The sequence below is a fragment of the Anabas testudineus genome, chromosome 1 (genome assembly GCF_900324465.2).
Source record: "Anabas testudineus chromosome 1, fAnaTes1.2, whole genome shotgun sequence".
NCBI classification, from domain to species: domain Eukaryota; kingdom Metazoa; phylum Chordata; class Actinopteri; order Anabantiformes; family Anabantidae; genus Anabas; species Anabas testudineus.
In genome coordinates this window covers 5952037-5968596 of record NC_046610.1, presented here as the reverse complement: position 1 = coordinate 5968596, position 16560 = coordinate 5952037, and the positions used below count along the sequence as shown (strand labels likewise).

Sequence of the window (16560 nt, the reverse complement as noted above, 5' to 3'; positions counted from 1 at the left end):
TTTGTATGTCCTGAAAAAGAGTCTCGTCCTTGTTAGAATATATCAAATCCCCAAGGGGATCAATAAAGTATGTCATTATTATTATTATTAAAATGTTATGTAGAGTCTAGTTTATAGGATTGTGTAATTCCCCTTATAGACAGTTGGTGGCAGTGGTGTGCCAAGAAATGCAGCAACATCAATGTTTACTGTTTGTTTAATAACATTTTTTTGTTTTTCTTTTTACAGCCAGTGATCAGTGTGTTTCCTGTTCTGGATGCTGCTGAGCTGATGTGTGTAACTCTGGGCCAGTTGGAAATCAGAGAAGTGAGGTGAATACAACAGTTATTCAGTCTGTCTGGGTAATTGTCTGTGTAGGAATTAAGCTAAATGTTAAACTAAAGTACTTTTCAGGGGTTTATAGTTTCTAATGTCAGCTGATCTACAGTGTGTTTTGAATTAAGAATCTGTGTTTGTGTGTTGTCCATGTGCACAGGATGCTGTCGTGCTCCAGCCTCTCACAAGTGCTGCAATATGAAGGTGTCGTCCAGGCTGTTGTAGGTGTGTCCAAGTCCAGAGTAGTTACCTCGTCCCACTCAGCAACAGGTTCCACCCTGCAGGTGTTTAACTTGTTGGACAACAGCAGGTAACACGTCAATTGATGCATTATTTACCCTCTTTTTGCTACGTTTTTAATGCACAGATATTGTATCTTATTGTCACATCTGTCCCTCAGCACACCAACCTCTCAGCATCTCGTGTCTCCTGGAGTTTGTATCGAGGCCCTCACTCCAGTGGAGTGTCCTGTGTGCAGACTTGTGCTTGGTCCCAGTGAACAGTGCTGAGTAATTAATCAGAAGTTAAACCCTGACTGCAGTTCATTCCTGATGTTTGATGGAGAAAAACAACTGGACTCATTTTAACGGAAACACAATAAAAACTGGAGAGTGGCTCAAAGTTCAACAAACATTTATTAGTTAAAGAAAAAGACACAAACACAATAATCACAACATATATAACCACTATGGAATAGATATTTATCATGATGACAAAACCACATGGTTTAACATGACACTGCTCCCATCAGTCTGAGCTCAGCTGGATCTAAAGTACTGGAAGAGAATAATACATCGGTACCGACATCACCAGCAATGATTTATAGGAAATCAGTACCTGATCAAACACATTCAGTCCAATAGTTTTCATTAAAGCTTTATCTTTGAACATCTGGAAGCTTTTAACAAATTCATCTTGGCTCATTGAAGATCAGTGATTTTTCTGATATCACAGTTTTTCACACGTAGGACTGAAGTTCAGAGAAAAAAACATCCTGACAGTTACTCGAAAATAATTTAATAACAAGTCCTCAATAATTAGTTCCTCTAATAGTGATAGTTTCCAATCTTTAAAGGACCAGAAGAGGAAGAGGTTTACAAGGAATCATTTAGAGCTGGTTAATAAAGAAACCGATTTAATCCATAAATCTGAGTGTGTGAGTGAAATAAACCAAATTATGTGACACTCTCAGTACTACGGTGTACATGTTACACCCTGAAAAGAGAGAAAATCAGGAAAGATGACGCACACGGACTTCACTCTATGGCGTCTTTATCCAGAATGAAGCTACCGCGGCGATACTCCCTCTACTGGATACTCAGGTATAACTAATTAATTAATGGATGAACTCACCCAGCCGATTCAGCAAATTCCCTGTTTTACCACAGACTACACTGCTATTTTCTACATAAGGAATTGCATTTCTGTCTGGAACATTAACACTGTTGGAAATACATATTTAACATATTTAAACTATTTTAAAAGAAGACAAACTCCACAAATAAACTCTGCATCCTGTACACTATTCCCTCAATTCCAAACTTACTCAAACTTGTGGGGTGGCTGTGTAGGTAGAGCAGTTGACTACCAATCGCAGGATTGGTGGTTCGATTCCCGGCTGCCACGTCACATGCCAAAATGTCCTTGGGCAAGATACTGAACCCCTAGTTGCCCCCGGTGAGTCAGGTCAGCTGCATAGCAGCTATGCAGCTCTGCCATCGGTGTGTGAATGTGTGCGTGCTTGTGTGTGTGAATGGGTGAATGAGAAGCAGTGTAAAGTGCTTTGAGTACCAGCTAGGTAGAAAAGTGCTATATAAGTGCAGACCATTTACCATTCAACAATACTGTCCATAGCTTCATCATCTGTTACCCTATAATTTCCATCTACTACATACACAGAGACAAAAAGCCACTAGGCTGGCAAGACCAGACAGAAAACCCAGCATAAAGAGGTTCAGTGAATGTGGTTCTGAAGGTGTAGAGGTGGATCAGTTTATCAGAGGAGACTTTGTAGAAGGACAGAGTGCCAGCAGGATAATCCACAAACACTGCTGCTCTATGAGAGTCAGCAGAGGAGGACACAGGGTATATAAGAATTTGTCTGTCCTTGTGTCTGACACAATAACCCCTATAACTCTCGCATATCAGACCCCAAGAATGATCGTTTCCTCCAAACCAACAGTCTCCGTCAAATTTTTCTGCTTTCCTCTTGATTCTTCCATAACACACAGATATATCAACTCCTTTATTCCACTCAACCTCCCAGTAAGAGCGACCAGTCAGAACATTACTACACAGTAGGTATTGTAATTCATTAAATCTGTCTGGATGATCAGGATATGACTGATCCTTCCACACCCAAGTCACCTTCCTGTTGTTGTCAGACAGTTGTAGGTTTTTGTTCACTGTGTTTGTGTCGATTGTGAGTTGACAGAAATCTGATGGAGAGAACAAGACACAATCAGCTGCAGTTATTTATCTATTATCAGTTTGATGAGACTTTGTGACATCAGTGATTTGAATGAATGATGTGACAGTTTGAAGATGGTTGAATGTTGCTGCTTTGTTTTCATTAATCTCATTAAAAACACACTTACACTTCCTCAGACCTGGTCTCAACCATCGGTCTCCACCAGGCTCCAACCTGAAAGGAGGAGAGGGGTCAGAGCAGCACATTCACTTTCAGTATGTAAACACAGACATTACACAGCTCTCATACACACTGTTTACTGATTCTGTAGAGATGGACATTCAGCAAACAGGTTAATTACAGTCCTTATCTCAGAACTCAATGGAGCAGGGAGGAAACATGGAGAAAAGATTTAAATTCTCTATTTCATGTCAGTTTTGGTATCAGACACCTGCTTTCAGTCTCACTCTGTCACCAGCCAAACTAATGTGACACCACAGGAAGCTGGAAACTGGAGAGTAAATGAAGGGAACTCAACATACATGTACTCTGTGTACAAGTACAACATCTCTAATTTTATAACTAGACTCAAAACTTTACTTTTTGACGAAGTTTTTGGTTAGAACTGGATCAGGTGACTCTGAACCATCTCTTATTTATGCTGCTATAGACTTAGTTTGCTGGGGGACCTCTACTGATGCACTGAGCTCCTCTGTTCTCTTCTCTTCTAATGAATTTGTCTAATTAATCAGAGAGGTGCAGCTTAGTGGAGTAACCAGGTACCACAGAGGACTACAATACACTTACAGACAGTTATATCTCATGTTCTCTTCTTACATTTAGTCATTTGGGATTTGATCCCCAGTCTCCTGCATGAAATTACCACTACACCAGGGGTCGGCAACCTGCGGCTCTTTCATGCTTATACTGCCTCTCAGCGAGGCTTGGGAAAATAATAGTATTTAATTGAAGTGTTTTTTATTTGTGTTAGTTCTTTATTTTTTATTTAATTTTTCAAAATTAGTTCTTAATTGGAAGATTGTTGATGATGAAGATGGTGCCCATTACAAGGCCATTCTTGTTCAGAATCACAAATAGAGTGACACTAAGAACCTTCCAAGACCGGACAAACTCGTGTTTGAAACATGGAATTCATCCCCGACACCTACATAAACATGAAGAAATCTGCATTTTAAGTCCTGTCGATCTTCAGATCCACATACGTATGTGAGCAGCTCCATCATTCTCCATCATGAACTACATTAAAAACAAACCCAGACGACAGCTTACAGTCTTGAAGGTAAAGATGAAAATGACTTCGTACAGGACCGATTTACAGACGTTATGTTCAGAGGTTCAGGATCAGGTAAAATAAATGTGTATGCAGATGTAGTGCTTTTTTTCAAATTTACATTTTAAATTCATGTCAAAGGCTCCGATACACGCTCCGAAAGCCCAAAGGCGATATGAGGATGACGGCTCAGGGCATTTTCTGTTTGCTACGTGGATAATTTAAGTTCAGCTTTTTAATTTATTTGAAAGAGACCTTCAACTCGGCGTGTTATTTTTTTTATTTATTTATTTTTAAAGTTCATAAAGTGTTCATTACATAAATACATTTTTTCTCTGTAGCACTTCTTAAATGTCATAAGAAACACACTATAGTTGTTTATACAAAGCATAAAGGTAAAAAAAAACAATATTATCTTCATTTTAGATGTCAAAAAGTATTTGCGGCTCCCAGTGTTTTCTTTTCTGAAGAAACTGGGTCCAAATGGCTTTTTGGGTGTTAAAGGCTGCCGACCCCTGCACTACATTAGCTAGCTGCTGTGCATTATTGGTTAATTTAAATTATAATAAATTTAATTATTAATATTATTAAGCCCCTGGTAGGGTCTCCCAAGGCAAACAGGTCCTAGGCGACGGGCCAGACTAAGAGCAGTTCATAAACCCCTTATGACGAGTGAAAAATCAAGGTCGGATACGTCGCCCGGATTGGCGTCACCGGGGCCCCACCCTGGAGCCAGGCCTGGGGTTGGGGCACGTAGACGAGCGCCTGGTGGCTGGGATCTCTCCCACGGGACCCGGCCGGGCGCAGCCCGAAGGAGCGACGTGGGACCGCCTTCCCGTAGGCCCACCACCCGCAGGAAGGCGCATAAGAGATCGGTGCAGTGTGGATTGGGTGGCAGCCGTGTGGAGGTGCCTCGACAACCCAATCCCTGGACAAAGAATCTGGCAATTGGGACATGGAATGTCACCTCACTGGGTGGAAAGGAGCCTGAACTTGTGCTGGAGGTTGAGCGGTACCGGCTAGAGATAGTCGGGCTCACTTCCACATACAGTCTGGGCTCTGGAACACAACTCCTTGAGAGAGGTTGGACTCTCTTCTACTCTGGAGTTGCCCATGGTGAGAGGCGGCGGGCAGGGGTGGGCTTGCTTATAGCCCCCCAGCTCAGCTGCCATGTGTTGGAGTTTTCCCCGGTGGACGAGAGAGTTGTTTCCCTGCACCTTCTGATAGGGGATAGGTCTCTCACCGTTGTTTGTGCCTACGGGCCAAATAGCGGTGTAGAGTACCCAGCTTTCATAGGGTCTCTGGAAGGGGTACTGGAAGGTGCTCCGACTGGGGACTCTGTCGTCCTACTGGGGGATTTCAACGCCCACGTGGGCAATGACAGTGATACCTGGAGGGGCGTGATTGGGAGGAACGGCCTCCCTGATCTGAACCCGAGTGGTGTTTTGTTATTGGACTTCTGTGCTAGTCACAGCTTGTCCATAACGAACACCATGTTCAAGCATAAGGGTGTCCATCAGTGCACGTGGCACCAGGACACCCTAGGTCGGAGGTCTATGATCGACTTTGTGGTTGTGTCATCTGACCTCCGACCATATGTCTTGGACACTCGGGTGAAGAGAGGGGCTGAGCTGTCAACTGATCACCACCTGGTGGTAAGTTGGATCCGATGGCGGAGGAGGGAGCTGGATAGACCTGGCAGACCCAAATGTATTGTGAGGGTCTGTTGGGAACGTCTGGTGGAACCCTCTGTCAGAGAGGTCTTCAACTCCCACCTCCGGGAGAGCTACAATCAGGTCCCGAGGGAGCCTGGAGACATTGAGTCAGAGTGGACCATGTTTTCCACCTCCATTGTCAATGCGGCTGTTCAGAGCTGTGGCCGTAGGGTCTCTGGTGCCTGTCGTGGCGGCAATCCCCAAACCCGGTGGTGGACACCGGAAGTAAGGGAAGCCGTCAAGCTGAAGAAGGAGTCTTATCAGGCCTGGTTGGCCTGTGGGACTCCTGATGCAGCTGATGGGTATCGTCAGGCCAAACGTGCCGCAGCCCGCGCGGTCGCAGAGGCAAAAACTCGGACCTGGGAAAAGTTCGGCGAGGCCATGGAGGAGGACTATCGGTCTGCCTCAAGGAAATTCTGGCAAACCGTCCGGCGCCTCAGAAGGGGAAAGCAGTTTCCTGCCAACACTGTTTACAGTGGAGGTGGGGAGTTGCTGACTTCGACTGGGGACGTTGTAGGACGGTGGAAGGAATACTTTGAGGATCTCCTCAACCCCGTCGTCACGCCTTCTGTTGAGGAAGCAGAGGCTGGGGACTCGGAGGTTGATTCGTCCATTTCCCTGGTCGAAGTCACCGAGGTAGTCAGTAAGCTCCTCGGTGGCAAGGCACCAGGGGCGGATGAAATTCGCCCCGAGTACCTTAAGTCTCTGGATGTTGTAGGGCTGTCTTGGTTGACACGCCTTTGCAGCATCGCGTGGAGATCGGGGACAGTACCTCTGGACTGGCAGACCGGGGTGGTGGTTCCTCTTTTTAAAAAGGGGGACCGGAGGGTGTGTTCCAACTATAGGGGGATCACACTCCTCAGCCCCCCTGGGAAAGTCTATTCCAGAGTGCTGGAGAGGAGAGTTAGGCCGCTAGTCGAACTTCGGATCCAGGAGGAACAATGCGGTTTTCGTCCTGGCCGTGGAACACTGGACCAGCTCCATACTCTTGCTAGGGTGCTCGAGGGTTCGTGGGAGTTCGCCCATCCAGTCTACATGTGTTTTGTAGACTTGGAGAAGGCGTTTGACCGTGTCCCTCGTGGCATCCTGTGGGGGGTACTCCGGGAATACGGGATTCGGGACCCTTTGTTAAGGGCCATTCGGTCCTTGTATGACCGGAGTAGGAGCTTGGTTCGCATTGCCGGTAGTAAGTCAGACTTGTTCCCGGTGCATGTTGGACTCCGACAGGGCTGCCCTTTGTCACCGATCCTGTTCATTACCTTTATGGACAGGATTTCTAGGCGCAGCCAGGGGTCGGAGGGAATCCGGTTTGGGAATCACAGGATTTCATCTCTGCTTTTTGCAGATGATGTTGTCCTGTTGGCCTCATCAGACCGGGACCTCCAGCAGGCACTGGGGCGGTTTGCAGCCGAGTGTGAAGGGGCTGGGATGAGAATCAGCACCTCCAAGTCCGAGGCCATGGTTCTCAACCGGAAAAAGGTGGCTTGCATCCTCCAGGTTGGGGGGGAGATCCTCCCTCAAGTGGAGGAGTTTAAGTATCTTGGGGTCTTGTTCACGAGTGAGGGAAATAGGGAGCGTGAGATTGACAGACGGATTGGTGCATCGGCAGCAGTAATGCGGTCGGTGTACCGGTCCGTCGTGGTGAAAAAGGAGCTGAGCCGAAAGGCAAAGCTCTCGATTTACCGGTCAGTTTACGTTCCCACCCTCACCTATGGTCATGAGCTTTGGGTCATGACCGAAAGGACAAGGTCGCGGATACAAGCGGCCGAAATGAGTTTCCTCCGCAGAGTGGCTGGGCGCACCCTTAGAGATGGGGTGAGGAGCTCAGTCACCCGGGAGGAGCTCAGAGTAGAGCCGCTGCTCCTCTGCATCGAGAGGGGCCAGTTGAGGTGGTTTGGGCATCTGTTTCGGATGCCCCCGGGACGCCTCGTAGGGGAGGTTTTCCGGTCCTGTCCCACCGGGAGGAGGCCCCGGGGAAGACCCAGGACACGTTGGAGGGACTATGTCTCTCGGCTGGCCTGGGAACGCCTCGGTGTCCCCCCGGAAGAGCTGGAGGAGGTGTCTAGGGAGAGGGAAGTCTGGGCATCTCTGCTTAAGCTGCTCCCCCCGCGACCCGGCCCCGGATAAGCGGAAGAAAATGGATGGATGGATGGATGGATATTATTATTAACGCTGTCCCTGGCTGCAGCACAACTCTCCATACCTGAGAGTGTCCAGACTCCACTGTGGATCCTCTCGTCCAGCAGAGAGCAGCTTTACTCCTGAGTCTCCTGGATGATTGTAGCTCAGGTCCAGCTCTCTGAGATGGGAGGGGTTGGAGCTCAGAGCTGAGGCCAGAGAAGCACAGCCTTCCTCTGTGATCAGACAGCCTGACAGTCTGCAGACACACAAAAAACAACACATAGCAGATTTGGTGGTGATGTTTTTTTTTGTACATACCATCGTCACATACTCCTATTTGTATTTGAGAGAACAGAAAAAGAAAGTGAACTTTTTTTTTTGTCTTGCATCAATTGTTGATGACAAATGTAAACACAATATTTCTAAGCTGATAAAACACCAAGAGTCATGATTTGTCATGTCATTACTGAACACAACCATTAAACATACAGAGTGATGGTGGAAAAAGTAAGTGAAACACTGTTGAACAACATCAGTCAGGTGTTGGCAAACCTAGAGTCCAGTCAATTAAAAATAAAGAATGGTCATGTGGTTTAGAGCTACATTAGATATAAAAGATATAAAGATATAAATATCATCATATAAAGATCATGTCACATTTGACTAATTTATGCACAAAATCAGAAAATTATAAACAGTGACATAACATTTTTGCCACTGTACCTTTAACAACAACATTAACAAGAAAAGGACAAATCCTCATGAAAACAACTTCTCTTAGTCTAGAAAAAAATGCTGCATGAAAATGTACTTAAGTTAATGAATCCTGACCTGAGAGTTTCCACTTTACAGTTTGGACTATTCAGTCCAACAGACAGAAGCTTCACTCCTGAATCCTGCAGGTTGTTGTTACTCAGGTCCAGTTCTCTCAGACTAGAGGACTGGGAGCTGAGAACTGAGGACAGAGCTTCACAGCTTCTTTCTGAGAGGTTACAGGCACTCAGTCTGAAAAACAGTGATGTATAAGATAATAACATTTTTGTTAAACTAATCACCATGAATGTTTACTGTGATAAATAAAATACAGTAAAATCTGACTGGAAAATGTAAATAATTTATACATTATAAAAATATGCTATTGAAAGGAAATTTAAGATTTTAATCTGCTTGGGTCTCTCTCATGTCAGCAGTGTTGGACTTTTTAAATATCTCCATTTATTTAAAACAGAAACTTGACCTGACCTGAGAGTTTCCACTTTACAGTTTGGACTCTTCAGTCCAGCAGACAGAAGCTTCATTCCTGAGTCTTGCAGGTCGTTGTTACTCAGGTCCAGCTCTCTGAGACTACAGGACTGCAGGCAGAGAACTGAGGCCAGAGCTTCACAACTTCTCTCTGACAGGCTACAGCCACTCAGTCTGAAAAACAGTGATGTATAAGATGACAACATTTGTGTTAAGATATAATGACATACATTGTAATACAAGTAGTAATAAATTATATATTGAAATACAGTAGTTGTGGATTTATTGATGAATAAATTCCTCTCTCTTTACACTTACACAACTTTCTTGGAGACTTTGACAACTCCCAGCACAAACAGAAGATCCTCCTCTGAAAAGTATGAACAGTATTTAAATGGATCAAACACATCCAGGTCTTTTCCTGATGACACCAACATGAAGAGCAGAGCTGACCACTGAGCAAGAGAGAGTTTACATGTGGAGATACTTCCTGAGTCCAGGTACTGTTGGATCTCCTCCACTAGAGAACGATCATTCAGTTCATTCAGACAGTGGAACAGGTTGATGCTTTTTTCTGCTGAGGGAGTCTCTTTGATCTGCATCTCAATGTACGCAGTTGTTTCCTGATTGATCTTTGAGTTTTTTCTTTGTCTTTGTGTCTTTGTCTGCAAACCTCGTAGGAGAGTCTGGTTGGTCTGTAGTGAAAGACCGAGGAGAAAGCGGAGAAACAAGTCCAGGTGTCCATTTGGACTCTGCAAGGTCTTGTCCACAGCACTCTGGTAGAAACGTGTTGGTTTGGACTTGTTTCTAAATAATTGAGACAACTTTGATGTTAGTTGTTGTTCTGACAACAGATTGACTCCAGAGTTGATGAAGGTCAGATGAACATGAAGAGCAGCCAGAAACTCCTGAACACTCAGGTGGATGAAGCAGAACACCTTGTCCTGGTACAGTCCTCTCTCCTCTTTAAAGATCTGTGTGAACACTCCTGAGTACACTGAGGCTGCTCTGATATCGATGCCACACTCTGTCAGGTCTGATTCATAGAAGATCAGGTTTCCTTTCTGCAGCTGCTCAAAAGCCAGTTTTCCCAGAGACTCAATCATCTCCCTGCTCTCTGGACTCCAGTGTGGATCTGTCTCAGCTCCTCCATCATACTTGATATTCTTCTGTTTGGACTGAACCACCAGGAAGTGGATGTACATTTCAGTCAGGGTCTTGGGCAGCTCTCCTCCCTCGCTGGTTTTCAACACATCCTCCAGAACTGTAGCAGTGATCCAGCAGAAGACTGGGATGTGACACATGATGTGGAGGCTTTGTGATGTCTTGATGTGGGAGATGATTCTTCTGGCCTGCTCCTCATCTCTGAATCTCCTCCTGAAGTACTCCTCCTTCTGTGGGTCAGTGAACCCTCTGACCTCTGTCACCATGTCAACACATTTAGAAGGGATCTGATTGGCTGCTGCAGGTCGTGTGGTTATCCAGAGGCGAGCAAAGCGAAGCAGGTTCCCCCTGATCAGGTTTGTCAGCAGCACATCCACTGAGGTGGACTCTGTCACATCAGTCAGGATCTGATTGTTGTAGAAGTCCAGAGGAAGTCGACACTCATCCAGACCGTCCAAGATGAACACAACCTGGAACTCTTCAAACCTGCAGATTCCTGCTTCTTTGGTTTCAGTAAAGAAGTGATGAACAAGTTCCACCAAGCTGAACTTTTTCTCTTTCAGCACATTCAGCTCTCTGAAAGTAAATGGAAATATGAACTGTATGTCCTGGTTGGCTTTGTCTTCAGCCCAGTCCAGAGTGAACTTCTGTGTTAAGATTGTTTTCCCAATACCAGCCACTCCCTTTGTCATCACTGTTCTGATTGGTTCCTCTCTTCCAGGTGAGCCTTTTAAGATGTCTTCATGTCTGATTGTTGTTTCTGGTCTCCCTGGTTTCCTGGAGGCTGTTTCAATCTGTCTGACCTCATGTTCATCATTGACCTCTCCAGTCCCTCCCTCTGTGATGTAGAGCTCTGTGTAGATCTGGTTCAGAAGGGTTGGGTTTCCTGCTTTAGCGATCCCCTCAAACACACACTGGAACTTCTTCTTCAGATTAGATTTAAGTTCACGCTGACAAACTGCAGCATCAGTTCCTGAACGAAACCAAAAAAACATGATCAATATAATTTCTAACAGTTTCCTGACCATAAATAATTCACATTTCAACATATTAACATTTCAGATCTTCAGCTCTCAGTAAATGTCTCATTTGTCCATGATGTTAAATGTTTAGAGAAATCCTCTTACTGCTCTGTAGACACTCAGCCAGCTCCTCCTGCTTCATTCTCCTCAGGAAGTTCAGTGTGATCTTCACAAATGCCTCTCTGCTGCTCCTCCTCTGCTCTTCATCCTCACCATCGAACACCTCCTCATCCTCCCTCTGATTCTCTAAGCATTGTGGGTAATCTTGACTCAGAACCTTCTGGATTTTCTTCAGCTCGTTCTTCACAAAAGTGACCATGTTCTCCTCCAGCAGCTGGAACAGAAAACTACATGAATGACACAAACAAACTCAAATCATGGAGCCAAACATCAGATCTATGTTGGACAGACTGACGATCCACTGGTCTAAAAAGTGCAGCATGGAGATTATTGGGAACACAACAGATTACGGTATATAAAAGTAGTAGCTGGACATGTACAGACCAGGAATATGGAGTCCAGCTGTGTTGGATGCTGCTGGGCAGACTGACCACTGGGAACCTCTGAGCTCTCCTGGTCCACTCTGTCGGGGAATCATCAAGAATTAGTTCACAGTATGTCTGTCCACACAGAGACACACACAAGGTAAAGGTCCATGAAGAGAGATTTGATGTGAGCAGTGAATCAGAGACTCCCTGTAGTGGTGAAGATTTACTGTCACCAGTCACTTTGGTTTAGTCTCAGCAGCTCTGAACAACAGATATCTCTGCCTCCCTCACTGAACAATGCTCATGTGTTGGAACAAGGCATCTAGAGACAGAGTCTGCTTGGATCAGACTGGTTGTACTGGGCAGCTCCCAGTCTGAATATGTTGAACTGTGTCAGTATGAGGCAGTGTGCTGTTGCTCACATAATTCACTTTGACTAATTCACATGTGATCAACTTAATTCATTCATTAGTTCATTGATTCTAAATGATTCTTCAAACATCAGCTCTGGTACTGACACTGGGGACAAACAGTCCTCTACACTGACTTCACCAACATTAGAACTAAGGTTCCAACAGGAGGTGAAGATTCTTCAAGACATTTGTACCAAAATCTTCATTTGGAGAACTTCAATCACAAAGATTTGATGAGATTCATTCATTAGAAGAGGAGCAGCCCCCTGAGACCCTCTACAGCAGGGGTCGACAACCTGTTGCTCCGGAGCCGTATTTAATTGAATACAGAATAAAAAATAGAGTGATACTAAGAACCTTCCAGGACAAACTCGTGTTTTAAACATGGAATTCACCCTGACACCTACATAAACATGAAGAAATCTGCATTTTAAGTCCTGTCGATCTTCAGATCCACATACGTATGTGAGCAGCTATTCTCCACCATGAACTACGTTAGAAACAAACACTGCTCACGCCTCACGACAGTTTACTGCGTAAAGATGAATTTGACTTCGTAAATCCCTGATCTGAAGATGCTTTGTCAGAGGTTCAGGAGCAGAAGTCCAAGTAAAATAAGTATTTATACAGATAATTTGCAAATATTTATTTTTCATTGTTGAGTGATGTCATGTATTTTTTAAATTCAGGTCAAGTTTCAGCTACACGCTCCGAAAGCCCAAAGGCGATATAAGGATGATTGAATGAAATGAAGGCATTTTCTGTTTGCTACATAAATAATTTGTGTTTTTCTTTCTTTTTTTTTTTTTTTGTCATTATTTTTTTTTAAGTTTAAAATGTGTTTGTTACATGAATTAAATTTAATTTTCTCTGTAGCACTTCATAAATGTCATAAGAAACACATTATAGCTGTTTATACAAAGAGTAAACGTAAAACAATAAAACAATATTATCTTCATTTTAGATGTCAAAAAATATTTGCGGCTCCCAGTGTTTTCTTTTCTGTGGAGACCAGGTCCAAATGGCTCTTTGCGTGTTAAAGGTAGCTGAGCTCTGCTCTACAGGATCAGTGGTTTAGATACTGGCTGGATGGAGATTTGATCCATGATCAGAGTGTTTGCTGGAAGAATAGTGGAGAAAGCTTCTCCTTCAGTTCAAACAGAAATCAACTCACTCACATCAGAAATATCCAGAAATATAAAGAAAACAACAATTTATCATCAGAGAAAGTTTACATCATATTGTTCAGACTGATTTTAAACTCACAACAACTTACTTTGTGTCTGATGAAGGTTGCTGTTTAAAATTAATACCCATATCTTTTGACCAGTCACTCTTGAAGGACACACAGCTGGGTTCAGGTCCTGGTCCAGTAGAGTCTGGTCTTTGATGGGACCTGATAGAAAAACAACTTTGGTTACTTTCACATATTCAGCCATTTATTTTTCAAGTTTCCTTCATAAATGACAAATAGAATCAGAAGAATATTAAAAATGTCCTGATGAAATATTCAATTCTAGATGAGACTTGGAGACAGAATCAGTCCGATGGTCTCAGTCATCTCACCTCTGAGCTTTGGTCTGGCTCTCATGGTCCCCACACAGAGTGGTTTTACAGGGAGGGACTCCCTCCTCTCTGTCCTCACACTGATCCATGATGCTGAATCCACCTCAGCTCACACACACTTTCTACCTTCATGTGAAGAGGAAACACAAATCATCGATGTGCAGTGAAAACTGAAATCCTCCTTTCCATCATTTCTCCTGGACAAAGATCAGCTGCTCCTCCACTGATTGACTCTTCTTGACTCTTTCATATCAGAGTTAAATGCAGTCAGACAGCAGGTTTTATTATATCAAGAGTTAAATTTGTGAAGAGGTGTGTAAGGACCAATTCTCTTTTTTATATGAATTTATGAAAATACTGATATTCCTGTTCTGACCTTAAAATACAAGTACACAGACTCTGTACTTAAGCAAGAGTGCAAGTACAAGTACATGCTGAAAAAGTACTTTAGTAGAAGTACCACCTATTTCTCTTCCCATGTTCCCCGTCTGTCTCTCTACAACTCACCATCAACAAAATACACAAAGAAGTAAAAATACTGCACAAATATTTTAATGAGTATTACTGTGTAAACATCACTTTTGTTGCAGCAGGTAAAGGTGAAGTTTACTTCATGTACTGACAGGTGGTGAATGTATACTGATACATCACAGATCAGCTGATTAGCGTTTCTATTCATCTGTGCTGTGAAATAAATGTAGTAAATTAAATAGTACAATATTTTTTCCTCTGTAGTGGAGTAAAAGTAACTTCAAGTAAAGTACAAGTATCTCATCACATGAAATGGATATAATGAAACATGATACTATTACTTTGATAAATGTTGTACTTAAATGTACTTTAATGTATTTTAATGTACTAATTACTTGAGTTGTTTAATCTGTAATAATTCTCCCAGAGGTCCAACTACAGACCTTAGTCCTGGTCCCAGTGGACATGAAACACTGCACATCTGGAGTCTCCTCTGATTTCTCCTCACAGACCTGAGACCTCAGACCGGATCACTGTCTTTATTTATTTATTATTATATTAAATATCAACATTATTTTAACCCCCATCAGTCGGAGCTGTTCTCCAGCGGCTGTCCGGTCGAGCTCAGACCGCATTTAGTGGCTCAGACAGCGGGAGAGCAGCGGCTCATCTCCGCCTCCTCCACAGGCTGATGGAGGCAGGAAAAGCTGCCTTCAGTCCTCAGTAAGTGGAGCTCCACAGTAACAACGACTCTGTGTTCAACTAGAGACCATCCACTAACTCTATGTCCATTAAAGACGTTTGAAATGGACAAATTTTACTGTCACGACAACAGAAACCGAAACTAAAGGTCTGTTGGGATGAAGTGCGTCTGAAAACCAGAGGAGAGCAGAGGCTGAGATAAAGACGGACACTGACCAACTTTTCTAGCAGCATTAAAGCTGCTGTTTGTGCTGGAAGTTGTAGATACTCACCTCTAATGATGAACAGAGAAGATTCAGAGTTTCTAGTTGTTATGGACGAAACTTAGGAGAGAGTGTGTTTGTCACTCCTGCCTCGCCCTCTGCCCAGCTGTCGTTTTCCCCCTCTCTCCCTCTCCCCCCGGGTTCTATTACAGTTATTTAGGTCATCAGTCACTTCTTCATGCAGTATTAAAACTACTCCACTCTCCTGTTCCCTGATATAAACTAATTCTACCTGTGTTCAGCCTCAGATTTATCAACTCCTCTCCTCTCAGCCATCCTGGTTTTCGTTGTTTGTTCCTTTTCTTTCTCTATTCTTATAGTTTTACGTTGTTACTTTGTTTTTGTATTTAACCAGTTTTGTGTTGTGTCATTTGACATTCCCCTTAGTTTCAGACTTGTTTTCGAGTCTGTTTATCAATAAACCAGTTTTCCATCCACCCCTTTTCTGTGACAGTACAATCTATCAGTTCCATTATTAATCTCATAAACTCCTGATTTTTGTCTGAAGCTCTTCAGGAGTTTCTTTTCATCAGACTAATCACTAAAACGACTTGAGGCTACAGTCAGCAAAAGTTGGAACTACTGCAAAGAAAGTATCTCAGAACAGCCCAGAGACTACAGGTAAGACATATAGTCTTTCCTTTTTATTTTCGAAATGTAAATGCTCACAAAGAATTTACATTTCGTTGTAAGCAGGCATAAAGCAGCAAAAGCTGATATAAATGAAGTAAATGCGACTGAAACTGTTTCCTTATTTTGTCTTGTTCAAGAATCTTTATTTAACTTGAGTAAAAATTAAACCATCTTTACAACACGTATTCATATTGAGCAGCATGTACACGTTTGTACATGTTGTTGAAAGAGACAAGACATCTAAAATAGACTTATAAAAAGAGTAAAACTACAGGAAGAATGTACATGATGAAGACATATTAACATGGTCCATTTCTCTACATACAACAGATAAAACAGACACCAGAGAAGCTTTTTCCACATCCAGCCCTGACATTTGACCACAGGTTGAAAACATTACCGACATATGAACAAATGCAAACTAAAGCAGCCTGAGAAGAGAGGATGATGAATCTGAACACAGAAAAACACTGAACGTGCACATTTTCCTTTCAGTCTTGTACTGAACGTACAGGATCAACTCATCTGCTGTGCTGAGGGCGGTCGTACATGTTTGTCGAGCTTCATCGAGAAAGTTAAGAGTTGGAATGAGTTTCTATTAACAGCAGGAAATAAAGGATAAAAATCAGAAGGTGAGAGACTGAAATTCAACTTTCATGTACAACATATAAGAGATTATTCATGGTGCATGACACAAAGGACAACAATCATTCCACTGAGACCCTTCAATAAAATAGTAGAATA

The 16560-nt window shown here is 43.3% G+C and overlaps 1 protein-coding gene across 1 annotated transcript; it reads right to left on the bottom strand.

Moving 5' to 3' along the window:
- Window positions 1–2202: 2202 nt before the first annotated feature.
- Window positions 2203–13836, bottom strand: LOC113161452 (protein NLRC3-like). The gene is made up of 10 exons (XM_026359044.1): window positions 13748–13836; window positions 13458–13577; window positions 11785–11863; window positions 11389–11614; window positions 9413–11231; window positions 9095–9268; window positions 8684–8857; window positions 7935–8108; window positions 2913–2959; window positions 2203–2753 (listed from the first exon to the last, which is right to left on the bottom strand). Exons 1-10 carry the CDS (start codon window positions 13834–13836, stop codon window positions 2203–2205), a joined length of 3453 nt encoding a protein of 1150 aa, XP_026214829.1.
- Between the last annotated feature and the right edge of the window lie 2724 nt (window positions 13837–16560).

Coding starts and splice junctions, on each gene's coding strand:
- LOC113161452 (XM_026359044.1), bottom strand. CDS start 13,836: ATGGATCAGTGTGAGGACAGAGAGGAGGGAGTCCCTCCCTGTAAAACC. Junction 13,578..13,747: donor AGCCAGACCAAAGCTCAGAG/GTGAGATGACTG, acceptor TTTTTCTATCAG/GTCCCATCAAAGACCAGACT. Junction 9,269..9,412: donor AAAGTCTCCAAGAAAGTTGT/GTAAGTGTAAAG, acceptor ACTGTTTTTCAG/ACTGAGTGGCTGTAGCCTGT.